General features: G+C 45.5%; 1 protein-coding gene across 3 annotated transcripts in view; it reads right to left on the bottom strand.

Moving 5' to 3' along the window:
* Positions 1–4,622: 4,622 nt before the first annotated feature.
* Positions 4,623–17,102, bottom strand: part of LOC102960672 (mitochondrial intermediate peptidase) — a 162,892-nt gene continuing 150,412 nt past the window's right edge. For 2 of the 3 annotated variants that reach the window (XM_042982618.1, XM_042982470.1), the window contains one exon: positions 4,623–4,884. In XM_042982618.1, the coding sequence (XP_042838552.1) occupies positions 4,846–4,884 (39 nt within the window). In that variant the 3' untranslated portion in view covers positions 4,623–4,845. Of the gene's footprint in view, positions 4,885–12,153; positions 12,336–17,102 lie in introns of all 3 variants that reach the window. The other variant, XR_006216036.1, reaches the window with a different exon arrangement.

Here is a 17,102-nt window from a genome sequence, read left to right on the forward strand (position 1 = left end):
TAGGATTTGTTCTCTTTCTCCCTCTGCCCCTCCCCCACTAGCACTCTCTCTCTCTAAAACATAAAATAAAATAAAAATCCCCTTAAAACCAGCATCTTGTATTTTGGGGGGGGGAATGGATATAAAATAATCTGTCTAGGTTTCAGTCTCTCTGGTTCTTTTGGGGCGGCGGTCACCTCTTTGTTCTGGAATCCTTTGCTCATCTGTTTCACGGAGGCAGTCCTTCACTTCAGTCCCTTTTCTCATTTCGGTCCCTTTTCTCGTTCCTCCCTGTCACTTCCCTCAAGAGCCCCCTTGAAGACGTACTTGCTCTTACATTCTGGTCTAACCTGTAACCACACACTAGAAGTCCCTTCATTCTTCGGCACCTGTCGACTACACAGTTAGCAGTGTTGAGGGCAGAATTCAGATTTTAATCATCCTTGTTATTTAGAGCACCCATCACAGGGCTGAGAAAGCTGTAAGTGATTCAGTCTGAACAAATACCAACCGTGCTGACAATTCCCACACGGATAGGCGTGAGAGAGACAAACATACTACACGTCACACTTCCTATCGTGCGTGTTTTTGTGTGTTCCAAGTGGTTCTCAGGACCTCGGCTACTGTATGTACCCGAGTGACTGCATAGTTGTGTCCCTCACCCCCAACAGGGTGCTGATGTTGCTCTTCCGTAAGGAGACCAACTCATGTTGTCATGATTAAATTCCCCTGGCCTTTGACCTCTCAGGAGCTCTAGGACTTGCTAAATGTTCTAACCGTGATGTATCCCAATCTTCCCTAATGCAAGTCCTTGGCTTTCCCGGTCTGATGTTGTAACATTATATCATATTCTGCTGTGTCTTCTCTCTGTCCCTGGGCCCCTTGGCCTCCTCAATGGGTCATGTGACCATACAACACTGCGTCCGTGTCTATGTGCACACTTGAGAGCCTGCAGAAAACACGCATGTTCCCCTGAAGACGTGTATCAAGTGGGAAGGGTAGTGAAGTTGGCAAGGAACCCAAGAAGCTGGCTCTGGTCCTGCGTCTGCCAGTGATCGGCGCTGTGCCACCAGACAAGGTCACCAAGCCCGCCTGCCTCAAAGGTGAGGAGGATCCCATGAGATAACTACATGACAAAGTTTTCCGTAAACTGAAAAATGGCACACGAATGTCGAGCACTGTCGTTGTTTAGTGTTTTATCTCAATCACTTTTACCAACCAGACTAGACCTTGGGTATGAATACAACGTCTGTCTGCACAAATTGTTCCGCAAACGTCCCAGAGACGTTTTCTGAATTTGCTTCCAGCAGCCAAGCATTTCTTCAGAATTGGAAAAATTCTTTAAATTTGGCTCTCTCATGATTATTAAACTTTCTGTAAATGTTCAATGATTAAAATTAACATATCGCCTACTTTTTTTAAAGTTTGGGAATAGAAGAAGAAGAATGGAGAAAAATAAAAGGCCAATCTCCAAACACTAAAGATAACCACATTAACATTTTATTCATTTTCCTACAGTTCTTTTTCTACGTTTTTTAGTGCTTATATATTCATAAATACTTCGAATTGGATTTTTGGAAGCTGGTGGTATATCATGATTACAGGAGAGAATTTTTCCCCCGAGGAATTGCTGTGCGCTTATGGGTTTATTCCCATCATAAGGAAAAGCATTCATAATGAAATAATTTGCTTTTATGATTTATCCAGCTGTTATTTTGAAAGAGGCAGTGACCCCTCTGCATTCTTAGAAGCTCCATAGGGATTTCCTTTCCTTTGATGCTTGGCCTAAAGTACTTTTTCTTTTAGCAATTTTTAAAGAAAGGTACAAAGCTTAGATGTTTCCTGAGCCCTTATATATCTGAGAATGCTATTTTGCATCTCAGACTTTACCTCTCAAAACTTTTTTTCATTGTCCTTTGGCATTTAATGAAGATGAACAACTGCATTCTGGGATCACCGTAATTTTTTGTTCCTTTATGCGTAAGCCTGTTATTGCCAGCTGAGTGTTTTTAGTAGTTACTTCCCAGCTTTGTGAAAAATGTCATCCATAGGTACTCCAAAAAAGGGGGTGAGGGTCCTATGATCAAATGTGTTTGGGAAATACTGGTTCCTATACGCAATGCTAGAGATGTTTTGTAATTGCAGGATTGCTAACTTTCCACACTGAGTTAGCATTTCCGAAATGTATTTAACAATAGGACCCTTCTGAGTTCACAAGTAACAGCTACTGGGAAGTGTTCTGCAAAGCCCAATTTGGGATACGCTGGCTTAGAATTTTAATTATATTCATAATTAACCTCTCAAAGGACAGGCAGATTGTGTCTACGCAAGGGTCTCTTTTCACCGTTTTATTTGTTTTGGTCTGGAATGCAGGATTCTTTTTTTTTAATTAAAAAAACCTAAAATACACATAAGGTATAATTTACTGTTTTAACCACTGTACAGTTCAGTGGCATTAAGTACGTTCACGTTACTGGGCAAACCATCAAAATCCCCTTATTAAACTGCACACTTATTTTTTCTTCCCATCTCAAAAAAGTTTCCTTAAATCCCCTGAATGGCATGTATCCACCAGAGCAACTCCAACGTGCTGGATGCTGTTTTGAGCCGTGGGAATGCAGAAGAATTTATCTTTTGCTATTGCCTTTGTTCCTCAGAATTCTGTCACCCAGAGGAGGTGGCTCCCCTCCCAGCCACCTGGCCGTCGGTCTCACCACATCTCTTTGAGCTGCATTTGGAGATGCTTCTCAAGGTTGACCTCGACCGTCTTGCTCTTTTCTGCTTGGATCACGTTTTAAATCACTGTACTCACATCTCAGTTTCTCTGCCTTTCTTTCTTTCTTTCTTTTTAGCTTATCCTATTACCTTATTTTTGCTCAGCTTTTCTTTTATGGCTTCATTTAATAGTGTGTTTTCTCAAATCTCATTAAGAATGCCAGAGAGGTTTCCTACAATGTGCTTTATTTACTTCCTTTAAAAAATAATTTTCAGGGGCACTTGGGTGGCTCAGTCGGTTGGGCATCCAACTTCGGCTCAGGTCATGATCTCACGGCTCGTGGGTTCGAGCCCCGCGTCGGGCTCTGGGCCGACAGCTCGGAGCCTGGAGCCTGCTTTGGATTCTATGTCTCCCTCTCTCTCTGCTCCTCCCCTGCTTGCTCTCTCTCTCTCTCGCTCTCTCTCAAAAATATATAAACATTAAAAAAAGTTTAAAAAATAATTTTCCAAGTTATTACCTTCCAGGTAGTCTTTCCCTTTCCTTTTTCTTCTGTTTGTACAGAGGCTCCACACAGAGTCTCCTCCTCCCTCGCCTTCGGCGAGGAAAAGACCCAGAGGCTTCGTTTCTGACCGGCGGGTTGATGTCAGTGTCTTCAAGTCCATTCCCAGAACGGAGTTAGCGTTTGTGTACTGCGAGTTTGTCTGGTAAGATCTTTCCTTTCCTTGGCTCAGAGACTGAATAAACGGGGTGGAGCTCGGACACAGTTGCATTCCTCCCTGGGCACCAGGATCGGGGCTCTTCCTGTGGCCATCACCCCGCCAAGCCTAGCCCACCCTTCCCCAGTGTTGTTCTGGGTATGGAGACGGCTCCCCTGGCAGGCTTGCCCTATTCCCTGCTTCCTGCCCAAGTATTCGCTGTGAGATGCAGTTTCCAAGTGTTCGCAGACGGAGAGATTCCAATGGGGAGGAGGTGGAAAAGCGATAAATGGCAGCACCCTGGCCAATGTAAGCGTCCCGCCCTGGTGGTAGGCCAGCGGCTCTGCCTTCTGGCAGGTGCACACTTCGGGTTTCTCAGCGCGAGCAGGAGGTGGGGGCAGAAGGGAAGGTCTGTCAGCCTTGCGCCCAGGGGGATCCGGGACGCGTGGGCCACTGACATTTCTTCATCCGGTCTCATCTGTTTCTGAGCTTGTAGAAATTCCTCCAGATCCTACGAATAGGCTGGACATGTGTTCTAGCTGTGGGAATTTTAAATCTTGCCGTTTGCATCATCTTTGGTCATTTAGTGAGAAGCAGAAGAGGGTGTTAGCGGATGCCATTTTAAGCTCAAGTCTGTAATTAAATTCTTGACTTTGATGGTAGGAAAAACCCACTGAAGAATTTCTCTCCTACTATTAACAGGCAGTGATACAATATGCAAGGATGCAAAGCAGATGGGTTCAGGATGAAGGCAGACGTGGCCTGAATCCCACTTTCCTTGTTTACCAGTTGCTGGATCTTGGCACATTGCTGGTTGATTGCACTTCCCTTTGTACCTTCATAATCAAGCCAGAGAAGCAGGAGTTCAAGTCCTCTCTGTCCTGAGTCCACCTGTGCAGTGCCCAAGCACTCAGACGAACCCAGTGCAGTCAACTACAAGTACTTTGGAAACCATAATTACTCCACGTGCATTTTCAAGTGGTAATCACTCAAAAGAACTACATGTATAACTCTTCTAAAGACTGTTTCAAACTAAAATAAGTTTGCTTTTAATTAAGTCTCTAATTGAACCAATTAGAGATCAATGCAAGGGGAAAAGTTCAACAGGAGACTGGCTGGATTAAGGAAATGCCCATACTTTGCATTTAACAACGCTAGGCTCTAGTTTTTATTAGCTCATTGAGTAGATTTCCATATGTTCAAAAATCTGCCAAACAGGCTAAAAGCCAGAATAATTAAAACAAATTATTTATTCCCAGTTCCATCCATTTAAGCTTTTTCAGAAGTTATTACAGAAGTGAATACTGAAATCAGAAACGAGAGTTCACAGCTGTAACATTTACAGCAAAGTTCATCTCTACAATGGCCTTGATTTAAAAGATCCAAGGTGCTTCCATCACTCAGAATCCATGAGGAAAGTTTCGAAGTCCGGATCCAAGTCAGAAACAAGGGCACTTACAAAGTCGTCAATAGAAGGACATTTCTGAAGCATACCTGCAAACAAAGAAAAGATCAGCCAGCACACCCACCTGCAGACAGTAAAGAGGAACAAAGACACACTACACTAGGGGAACATTCTGGCTTTTTGAAATGAGAGCTTGGCTCTATGACCTATGTGAACATTACAAAAAGTCATAAGTAAAAAAAAATTCATGGTCAGTATGTGGGTCCTGAAGCTATTTATGATTTTAATATATTTTTACTATCTAATCAGCAGTTAGAATAGAGATTTAGGACCAAATAGGTTTCCCCAGAGTTTAAAAAAAATTTTTTTTAACATTATTTATTTTTGAGAGACAGAGAGCGGCAGAGCATGAGCAGGGGAGGGGGAGAGAGAGACACACACACACAGAATCCGAAGGAGGCTCCAGGCTCTGAGCTGTTTGTTAGCACAGAGCCTGAAGCGGGGCCCAAACTCATGAACCGCGAGACCATGATCTGAGCCGAAGTCGGACACTCAACCGACTGAGCCACCCAGGCGCCCCTCCCAAGAGTTTTTATATTGCAGATATTACTATATACTTAGAGCGATGTTAGAAGACTGAATTGTTAGTTATCTTTGAGTGCATTGGTTCAGAACTTAATACGTTTATTTGCTTATCAAGTTTTACTGTCAGGTTCTATACACTTTGAAATCAATCAAGTGTAATTCTTTTGTAGAAATCTCATATCAGAGTCAAGTTATTGGCTTCCCTCCAGATTTTCCTATTTTGGAGAACTCCTAGATTTGCAACTTTCTAATTGTATAATGAGGAATCACTTAAAATATCTGGTACTCAGATTTCGTCATTTAACATTTGAGGTGGCTATAAAGATAAAACAAGAAGATGTAATAGAAAACAAGGAGGCATCGTGTCTAGCATGTCTTAACAATTCGGTAAAAAGCTAAATTTATCGCCACTCTTCACTCTCAAAGAAGCCAAGATTCAAGCAATCAACGTTGTTGTTTTGACCAGTATTCTTGGCAGATAATTCTTGGCTAACTCAAGGGTTGAGCAGGGCTCTATACACTGGCCTTTAATTTGGGGGTGGATCCCATAAAACTCATTCCAACACAGAGACATTAAAAGATTGACAGAGTCCTCTATTATCATCTCAGTCTTTAATGCAATTCAATTAAGATGTCTTGAGTATTTACTGTGTGTAAAGGATGAGGCCGGGTCACGAGCATTCAAAGACAAGCAGGCTAGGTCACAATATGACTAAGTGTGAAAGCTAAAATTATGAAGGGTGTAGAAGAAAATACCTTTGTGACTTTGAGGTAGGCAAAGGTTTCTTAGACAAGAAAGTAACAATAACCATAGAAGAAAAAAAATGATATGCTAGATCTCATCAAAAACAACCACAACAACAAACTTCTATTTTTTAAAAGAAACCATTAAGGAAATGAATAGGTAAATGACAGAATAGGGGAAAACACTCAACATAATATATATCTCATAATGGATTGGTATCCAGAATATATAAAGGACTCCTTCAACTTATAGAAAGTATTTTTAAAAGGCACCTGGGTGGCTCAGTCAGTTGTGTGTCTTTTGATTTCGGCTTAGGTCATGATCTCCTGGTTCGTGATATGGAGCCCCATGTCAGGCTCATGGTGACAGCAGGGAGCCTGCTTAGGACTCTCTCTCTCCACTCTCTCTACCTCTCCCCTGACTCGTGGGCACTCTCTTTCTCAAAGAAATAAATAAACATTTAGGGGCGGCTGGGTGGCTCAGTCGGTTAAAATTCCTCCAGATTCTCCTATTTTGGAGAACTCCTAAATAGAGCTTTGCCTCAGGCCATGATCTTGCAATTCGTGGGTTTGAGCCCCACATCAGACTCTCTGCTGTCAGTGCAAAGCCCACTTCGAATCCTCTGTCTCCCCCTTTCTTTGTCCCTCCCCCCCCCCATGCGCACATGCGCTCTCTCACAAATAAAAAATAAACATTAAATAAACAAACACTCTTTAAAAAAAGGCATTTAAAAAATTTTAAAAGGGACAACAGGTTTGAGTAGACCTTTCACAAAAGAAGACAAGCAAATAAACACAACAGGCACTGAGAAGACATGTCATCATTGTCATCTGGGGAGAGAAAACTAAAGAACACAACCACCAGAATGGCTAAAATTCCAAAGACCAAACGTAGGCAAGGCTGTGGGCCAGCCTGCATTGTCACATATCAGTGATGGAGGGGTGAAGTGGTACAACCACTTTAGAAAAAGATCTGGAAGTTTCTTCTAAGATTCGCACACACGTACCCCACGACCCAGCCATTGCCTCCCAGGTATTTACCCGGGGGAAATGAAGGCATGTCAACAAAAAAGGATTTTACAACCCCCAACTGGAAACGACACAAGTTTCCATCGACAGGACATGGATAAACAAACACGGTATATTTGGAAAGTGGAATACCACTCAGTAACAAGAACAACAACCCACTGATGAGTGAAACAACAACATGGCTGAATGTCAAAAGCCTTCCACGAAGGAGTGCATCCTGTTGGATTTTATTCACAGGAAGTTCAAAGGTGGGCCAAAGGAGTCTCTGGTGAAAAAACATCAGAAGAGCTGTTGCTTATGGGCGTAGAGAGGACAACTGACTGAGAAGGGACACAAGCCAGCTCTCTGGTGTGATGGTAATGTTCTATAGATGGGCAGTGATCATCATTATTAAGCGTATGTATGCCTCAGAATTCATTAAACGGTACATTAAAGATGTATGCATTTCACTGTCTATAAATATTACCTAAAAAAGAGAAATAGGCATATAATAGTGTCTAGGGCAAAATGTACTGCTGTCTGATACTTGCTTTGAAAAATTATATATATTATATACACATGATGGCTTGAGGGGTGGATAGAGGAATGGATGGTTGGATGTGTGACAAAGACAATAAAATGTTCATTGTAGAATCTAAGTGGCAAGTACGTGAGTGTTTACTGTTCTTTTCATTCAACTTTTCTGAATGAAAATTTTCAACACAAAACGTTTGGGAAAAAGTCAACTGTGGATGTTAACAGCATACAAAGTGCAGTTGGTGGGAGAAGAGGGGGAGGAAGGTGAATTCTGATGGAGAGATTCAGATGGCTTTGTGGAGGGATGGGATCTGAGTGGAAACTTGAAGGACAGGGAAGGGTCAGGGTCAAATTAGACCCTTCTAGGTGGAGAGGACGATGTAGGAAGGCACGAAGGTGGGAAAAGGAAAAGAATGTATACTGACCACTAAGTGGTCTGCTGGGGTCTTGGAGGAAGGGTGGAGGCTCCGGGAGACATGTTTTATGAAGACTCTAGGGCTTGGAACGACAGTGACCAGGATGAGAAGGTAACTGGGCCAGAGCGTGAGAGGAAAGCCAACAGCTTGTCACATTTAGGTGCCGGGTTGGGGGGCGGGGGAGCCATCAGGCCTCAGTCGGCCGTGAGAACAGAGAGTTCGGGGGCGGGTCCAGGACGGGACACATGGCCATGGTCATTCCCATCAGGGGGAGCGGCCACGTGGGAAACTGCCCAAGGACTGGCTTGCGTGGCGGACATAAAAACAGTCGTGCCAAACACATACTCGTAAGCCACGGACTAGACCTGCAGTAGTTAAGAAAATAAGAATGTTGTAATGTTTTCAACTGCAGATCAAAATATTCTCATCCTCATCCCAGTTCAATTCTACTATCTTCACCCAGGAAATATCTGAGAAACAAGGAGAAGCTACTGAGGGGGAAGTTCATTGCTTTGTCTTTATTTACAAAACAAAATTCAAAACATAGTTTTCCTTTCACAGTCAAATAATCTCTACGGGTGAAAGAAGGCCTTTCCTCTGACCCAGCCGTGTCACTAAGGATGGAAATGGTGGAGTCTTCGATGGTTGCTAAAGCAGCCCATTTCACATTAGATCTTTAGATGTAGGTTATTGCTTAAGTAGAAGCAATCTGATTAATAAATCAGGTTTCGGGCACTTTCTACGCGCCAAGTTTCTTAATGCAGAGAACAGCTGTAGGGAAAACATCTAAACGTGGCTCTCAATCAAATGTGTTAACCTATTACACCCTTTTCTTCCCTTTAGTATGTGAAACATTCTATAATTAAATGACTGGTCATTTATAATTAAATGCCTGGGCCTGTCAGAAGGTAAAACCCAGTTATTCAGAGCCAACCTATTCAGTTAAGCATAGCCTCCTGTCCCTTTGAAGTGGTTCATTTTAACTCGACCAACTGCCAATATAAATATGACCTTGCTCTGTCCTTCGCGGGACATGGACCTAGCTAGCACATGTCCTTCTCCAGTCTCCCATCCTCCACCGTGCCTGCGTCTCAGGGAATGGCAATTATAGCGACAGCAAAACAAAAACATACACGCTCATGGCATTTTTAAATAAAATCTGGTCAGAAGTGGTTTGGTCATTTTTGTATGTCATGTGACTGCTAAAGACGAAGGTCCCCAGAAGAGGAAATCAGGACTCACTGGGATAAAGAATAGTCCTGAGGCAAGAATTCTCTTGGCATATCGTGATGGTATCCTTGCTTTAATTAGATTTAAATGTTTGGCAAGTGTCGACATGAACTAGCTTCTACACAGAGAATTAAAAGAAAAATGCAACGTTTGCAGGCAGTTCCCTAAATAAGACAAATTGAAATTAGCTTTCATATGTGTGTATGGTCCAAAAAGTTCCAGGAACTCTTTGATTTTTTAAAAAGCTGACAAAGACGTCCTCCTTGTCTTCAAGTCGTAATCTTAAAGGGTGATGATTAGACCCGCGGTCTCTTGGGAGCCCCTGGGAGCCAGGATGGAGCTGTTCAGTCCCTGAGTGGAATTTCCAAACGTGTTTCACTGTGGAAGTTACCTAAACTGGGGGCAGTGGGGGGCGGGGGGGGGGAGGGACAGACGGATTTTGCCAAAAGAAGACTGAAACCTCACAACTAAAAAGAGGGAAGTGTTGACAGCCATGTGAGAAAGACAAAGTTGCATTAGGACAGACTCCGCACATATCAGTTCATAAAAAGGAAAAGAGGGAGTTGACTTTCATCTGTCCTAGAGGAAGAGACAATACATAATGAGTAGCTGAAGAATGATGATTTAATTTATTTTTCTCCTCATTTTACCTGAGGGGCAAATGGGCTAATAAAAGTCGGTGCAAGCCAGGACATTTTCGTCTCGACCGCTCCGCTCCAACTAGCATGTTTCATAACCTTGCAATTATTCTGGGCCCGACTAGAATAAATTATGGTATCAAAAGGATTCCAAGACTGACTCTTGAGGCAGTGGGGGTTTCCAAATTGTACTCTGTGCTATTCTTTCCAGTGCCTGTTGGCACAGAGCTGGAAATAAGCGAGGGTGAGGACAGCAGGCATGAGGACCTGACCCCACACACGGCTGGTCGAGAAGGGGTTCGTCAGAAAACAAAGTGCTAACAGCAGGTATCTGCCGATCATTTACTATGAGCCAGGCACCTCGCTAAGAGTATCAACTCATCTGAACCTTAAAGCACATCTGTGAGGAACCTACCTTGCTAATGAAGCAGAGCAAAGAGAGATCACACGATTCTTACTTTTTTGTTGTTGTTGAACCCTGGAAGCCTGGTGCCAGAGCCCACGCTCTCGGAGCGCGGGGATATACTGTCTCGTGCCCTGGAGTTTTGTAAAACAACACATTCTCAAAAGCTCCACATTTAAATACCGGCATCCCGGATACGACAAAACCCGAACGTGTGGGGACATTCTGGACGGGTGGGGGGAGTCTGATAGCTGCCTGATGCCACCACGGCTATACGGACCCAACCTATTAATTGTCCCCTCGCTGCCTTGAAGACAGAGCCAAACGTCCGTTGTCTTTTGGGCAACTCGGTTTTGGTGCCACAGTTTACCCTTTGCAAACAGTCACAGCTACTTAACTATCTGTGGTTAACTATCTGTGGTGGAGTGCAGAGGACCCTGGGAGCAGGCTCTACTGAAAAGGCCGTACGGGGAACGTGGCTTTGCCCGGCCGTGACCGGGACCCGAAGCTCGGCCGTGCTTGGCCGCTGCTGCTGCAGTTCGAGGCATGACACTGGCAGAAGGAAGTGCCTAGGAGTTCTGCGCTTAAGGACGTCTTCTGGGTGGCCTCCAAGTATCTGTGGTAACTCCTTGCAAACAGAAGCCCTTACATGTTTAAGGGGCTCCCAGCTCTGCATATTTCTACGCTTTTACCGAGAACAAACTCTGTCAGTTCCAAGATGAGTTCAGTGCGTGTACGAAGCTGCCGGTTTACGCCCTGTTAGTTTGTAATGTATAATACATAATCTAACCAGGCCATTATTTAAATATCAACATATTCTTGGCAAGAACTCTTTAACCTCTTGAGTGCCCATCTGGATGTCCAAGTAATACAGTTATTTGAAAAAAAATGACAGGGCAACTGGTCGGCATGTCGATTTTGCCTCTAAGACAACCTGGCAAAGAGGGAATCTTGTTATGGTCCCCTTTACTAAGTGCCCCGGGAACACGGGAAATTACTGTGTTTCCCGGGAACACGGGAAATTCAAGGGGCACTTGAAACCACTGTATATATACATTGAGCCCCCAACACGGGGCTCGATCCCATGACCCGGGGATCATGCCCTGAGGCAAAATAAAGAGCCAGATGCTTAAATGACTGAGCCATCCAGGCACCCCTAGAATTATTCTGAACCTTGGAAGGGAAGAGTTAACGCCTCCTCTTTGGGTCTATTTCACATCTTGCTTAACACCAACCAAGGGTGCCCAAATAAAGCTGTGGCTGAGTATGACCAAAGTTTAGTGAACGCAAAGCAGGGTGACTGAAGTAACTATAAATAAGATCTTTGTAGGGGCGGTTGGGTGGCTCAGTCAGCTGGGCGTCCGACTTCAGCTCAGGTCATGATCTCGCGGTTCTTGAGTTCGAGCCCCGCGTCGGGCTCTGTGCTGACGGCTCAGAGCGTGGAGCCTGTTTCAGATTCTGTGTCTCCCTCTCTCTCTGCCTCTTCCCCGCTCGTGCTCTGTCTCTCTCAGAAATAAACACTAAAAAAAAAAAAAAAATCTTTGTGAAGTTTTTTTCTTTCAGTCATTCGCTTATTCACTCTCTCACTGTGTATCTGAGTGCCTAAAGTCAACTGAAGGCAGGCAAAAAGATCACACAGTTACTTATTAGGAAGGTATAGTATATACACTATGTATAAAAATGACTAAGAATCTGTTTTATAGGAATATAAAACGGCGTAGTTCTCAGACAAACATCACGGGTATTACCCGGGAACCTGCTAGAAATACAAGTGTTTGGTCTCAACCCCAGACCTACTGAATCGGGAAGCGGGAGGGAGCTTGGCAGGCAGTGATTCCGATGAAGCGTGAGCGCCGCGGCCCAGATGGACATGTGGAAGCTGAGGAAAGTGGAAAATGCGATCGGGTTTCTCTCCGTTGGCAACTCTAACTCGCACAGGACGGGGCAAGGGAGACGTATTCCTGGTCTATTCAGCTAACCTAGAAAACAATATTTGTTTCTCAAGTGAAATAGGAAACGAAAGCAGGATTGGCTTGGGACGCCGTTCAAAGTTATGACTGCCAGGCCTCAAGAGAGAGGACACAGCTGGCTGGACAGGCCCCTGAAAGATCCAGTGGACCTGGCGTGAAAACAGTCTGAAAATCTGGGGGCGGAGGAGGCGGGAAGGAAGCCGAGGGGAGCCGTGGCGCGGTGGGAGGGGGGTGCGCCGGACTGGCCTGGCTGGGAGGGGTCCCAGACGGGCGGCGAGCTTCGGAGGCGGGAGGCAGGGTTCTTGTTTTAGGAAACGAAGCGGAGTGTACTCTGATCCCTAGCAGCTCCCTGGGAGACAGCGCTTGGCGGTTCTCGGTGACTGACTCTCTGGTGAGGACGGCTCGGAACAAACCTCAGAGGCTCCCTTCGCGTAGCGATTCCGACCGTTCGGAGCTTGAGAACCGCAATCGGTTCTGTCCTTGAGAACTGTCCTCCGCGGACAGGAGCCCAGAGGGCCCAGCAGGGGCGCCTTCTCCAGGGAAAAGACAGGGAGGTCCATACAGGAGTTCGGGGTTGGCCGGAATGTCGTGAATTCTGTGAAAATGGGGTCCTCCTAGGGTGACTCGGGGAGGGGGGGGGATGGTGGAGGGGAGAGCTGGATGTTGGTGAGGTCGACTCCCCATAGACTTGACAAGCTCCCTCCTTGAAGGGGTTCGGAAAGGACACCCCGGCCTGGATGTTCCACGCCCCACGGCAGGGAGCAGGCGTCCTACTCAAGACGGAAAGTCTGTGCAAACATTTACCAAAAATTAAATGCTCCGAGTACCTGTGTGCTAGAGACACTAGGCACACGGATACGAGTGGGACACGATTGCTGTTCTTGACAAGTTCATTATCTGGGGAGAAAACCACGGAGATACGTAATAGTGAACGTAGAACAAACGTGTATATAAGGTACAGACAGAGTCGGCGCAAAGGCGGGAGTGATTGAGTCACGGGCTCATCGTGGCGAAAGCCCCCTGGGACCATGTCGTTCCTTCTCCCGAGACCCCGGAAACTGCACCTTCTGAGTTCTGCTGTGACTTCCCCCTTTGATTCTGTGGCCACCTGCACAGTATTCCAAAAAAATTCTGCTTTGGTAAGCCAGAGTGGGTTCTATTTTTTCAAGAAGATTCCTACTTGATAAGAAGATCAGTTCACAAGTTATTAAAAGGAATTTAGGGACGCCTGGGGGACACTGCTATTTTTGTTTGATTAAGGACCAACTTTCCAGACCCAGGGCTTGGACTAGAGGCAGGGTTGTTTGGTTTTTGTTTTTGGTTTTGGTTTTTTTTGCACATTTAAATAAGTCTGTCTTTCCTCAGATTCAGAAAGTCTGAGGGATACACAGCAAGCTTTATGTCGGATTTCCTCTCTCCAAGTTCACCGGGGAGGAAAGGAGAGTCTTCCTGGCCAAGGAGGAGAGACAAGCGTCCCACTGTCTCACAGTCCTGGCCAGGTGTGCTGGGAGGCGTAAAGGGGGTCTAAGAAGCAGGTAGGATTGTCTCAGGAGTGTTTGGGTCCTCCTGAAGCGGGTTCTCTCCCTGTACAATCAAGGGAAAAAATCGCCTTTACGTTTGTGGGTTTCAAAGGTGCAACGAAAGTTCGAGGATTGGCTGTTGTCCGAGGCTGGCCAGGAGAGATGAGGCCTGGGTGGTCCATATTCGGGGGCCAGGTGGAGGTAAGCCCGACACTTATCGGACTGGCCACGGGTTCAGAGCCCAAGATAGCCAGGGAAAAAGAACTCCTCAGTTCTTTGAAAATCAAAGCTAAAAGGCAATCATATTCTGACCTTTCAGACACTGGTATTTGGCTTAAATTGTATCAGTCAAGTTTACAGTTAGGGCCTACAGGTACCATTTATTTAGGGGTCAGGCTGGTGGACCAAGACAAGCCGTAGGTCCCCAAAAGGGAATGTGCTGGGGAACCCCTCCTGGGAACACAGCCCACTCTGTAAAAACCAGCCAGGTAACTACCATGTGGTCTGATAAACAACCTCGAGGGCAATGTGCAGGTGCAGGTGAGGATTTTAGGCTGAATGGACCATTATCTGTCTTGGCATAGCGTTCCATAACTTAACATTTCAGTGTAATTCTCCTCTTCTGACTATACCAAGGTTCTCCTTTGCAGGGATGCCCAGGGGAGACAGAGAGGAAAGATAAATTCTTCCTTTTCTAAACAAAACTTCCGAAGCCTCTAAACAAGGTACTATATCCTGATGGTTAAAGTAAGGGTTTGGTGAGCGACCACCTGAATTAACCAACTGGGTAAGGGACCTTAGACCAGTCCCTTAACTTTCCATACCTCGTTTCTGCTCAGAGCAATCGGAAGTAAAGGTAAAATGTTAGAGTGGAATATAATGTTTGAAAATCATAAACCTGACAGAATGTCACCTTCTTTGCTAGACTGTTGCAAGAATTAAATAAGATAGCGCGTTTCCGACAGAAAATGCTCCGTAATTGGTAACAATAACAACCAGATCCAAAGGTTTATAAAGACCTACTTCCCAGTTCAGTGAACTGAAGAATGAGGTTGCTTACTTACTTATTTATTTGCACAAGGTGAATTCCAAAACATTGGTCTGTGATTAAGAATTTAGGATAAGCTCATCAAACTCACAGTCCCAAGCGAGTTACCCAACTTGGTCTACTTTTTTCTACTTTTTGCCATATCTGCTTTTTAGGAGATAACTGTTTCTCGGCTAAATGAAGAAAACTAAAAAGAGGGAAACAAAAGATGCAATGAAAACCCTTATTAGGAGCTGTGAGAAAAGGTTTGCCAAGAAGAGATCACCGGTAGGGGTGCCTGGGTGGTTCAGTTGGTTAAGAAGAGATCACCGGGATGATGGGAAAGTTCTGGAAATGGACAGGGGTGATGGTTACAGGATCGGGAATATAGGACATTGTGAATGCCCACTGAAATGCATATTTAAAAATGGCTAAAACGGTAAATTTTATATTGTATATACTTTACCCTAATTTAAAAAACAGTGAGGAAGAGGGCCCAACGTACTAAGATAGAGCCTTTGATTCCCCCGGATGGTCAGGTGGCCCTGCCACCTCGGGGCTCTGCTGGCAAACACAACAATAAGCAGGACGTGCCGACAGGCAGCTGAGCCCTCCAGATCTGAGAACGAGGGAAAAGGCCGGTCTGTGTATTCCCAACACCACCGTCCGTTCTAAAAAAAGCATCATAACAGTAAATGGCTGTCTTTCGTGTGTGCTGAAATCATCACATGTACCAAACGCAGCTCCGTCTGATGAAGAATTACAGTACAAAGGCTGGCCTGGCAGTTTGAAAAGCCTGAAGTGAATTGTATGAGATCAGAACTCTAATTCCAGATCTGGCTCTCCCAAGCCTAGGGCAACCGCACTGCTCACCTTGTGCACTTTGAAGTTTTTCTCTGCTACAAGGCTGTGGTTACCCACACCTTTCTCTAAAGGTGGATTCCCACTATCTCCGATCAGTTCCTGGGAACATCAGAACATCAGCCAGAAAGTGAAATTCCTTTCTTCCTTTGAACTGAGAAAACCCGATGCTTCCCCACCCACCCCCCCCCCCCCACCTCCCCGGCTCGGTTAATATCTGTCTCTGGTCAAACGGGAGGTTCTGTCTACGCGGCTGCTGACTGGACGGGTGCAGAGGGTCTGAGCTTCCTGCTGGACAGACGCCGATCCACCCGGAGCCCCACATACGCGGTGTGTTTACAAACTGGTTTCTTTTCACTTTATCGTCAGATGGAATAATTCCATTTGCAATTACGCTTCTGGGTCACAAAACATTTTGCCTTTTGAAGCTCCACGTCTTCCTTAAACAAACACACCCACATATTAAACGTACACACACCCTCTTCAAAAATCAGTGCGTTTACAAAAGGGAGGTCTTAGCCTTGAGAACGCAGGTGCTCTCTTCTCTTCCAGCTCTTTCTTCCAAAAAGCTCTCAGCTATTTCAGAGGCCACGTTGAGTAAACAGCCAAACAAGCCAGAGATTAGGGATTCTGTTTCCTTGGCTCCCATTCCAGGCTTGCCATTTACCTCTATTACTGCAACTATGTCATAATCCTGGAGCCACTAAATTCTAAGTCTGCTTCCAGGACATGCTTCCCTCCTTTATCCCTGTTACGCTGTGCAAGGAGACAGGGTTGCTGCCAATGAGTGTGTGGTGAAGCGCCAAAACCTGCTGGGCGTTCTCACCCGACAAATCTTATTTGGCTATGCGCAAGCCAGTTGATATCTCACCGACTCTGGTTAGCACACGTCACCTTTCGCCACTGTCCCTGGGTGGGGGGGTGGGGGGTGGGGATCTCACTCCGAGACCTCAACGGTACCTTCCTTGAGCATCAGTGTATTTGTGCCCAACATTACAAAAGAACGAACGGGAAAACACAGTGGAAGAGGCACACAACCACTTCTCAAGCCGAAGCTTCCTGGTAGGACCTGAAAAAATCAGTGGAAGAGACTACCAGTCCTTCCGAGACCCGTCCGGGCGCCCGAACCGGAGTCGCACCTCCACCAGGTGCTACGCTGTGACCTTGGGCAGTAAACTTGGGGAGCACCACAGGACTGCTCAGTGCGTGAAGCGGGGGCGGGGGGAGACACAGGACAGCGTGCTCAGCACAGCACCCGGCACGTCAAAATCTCCCCACCGATGTTTCTAGCAAGTAGTTACGGGTATAGTTACGGCTATCGCTCTCATTCCTGTGGTTGCTGCCACTGCTACTCCCTCCAGTCCACTC

The sequence above is a fragment of the Panthera tigris genome, chromosome A1 (assembly GCF_018350195.1).
Source record: "Panthera tigris isolate Pti1 chromosome A1, P.tigris_Pti1_mat1.1, whole genome shotgun sequence".
Lineage (NCBI taxonomy): Eukaryota > Metazoa > Chordata > Mammalia > Carnivora > Felidae > Panthera > Panthera tigris.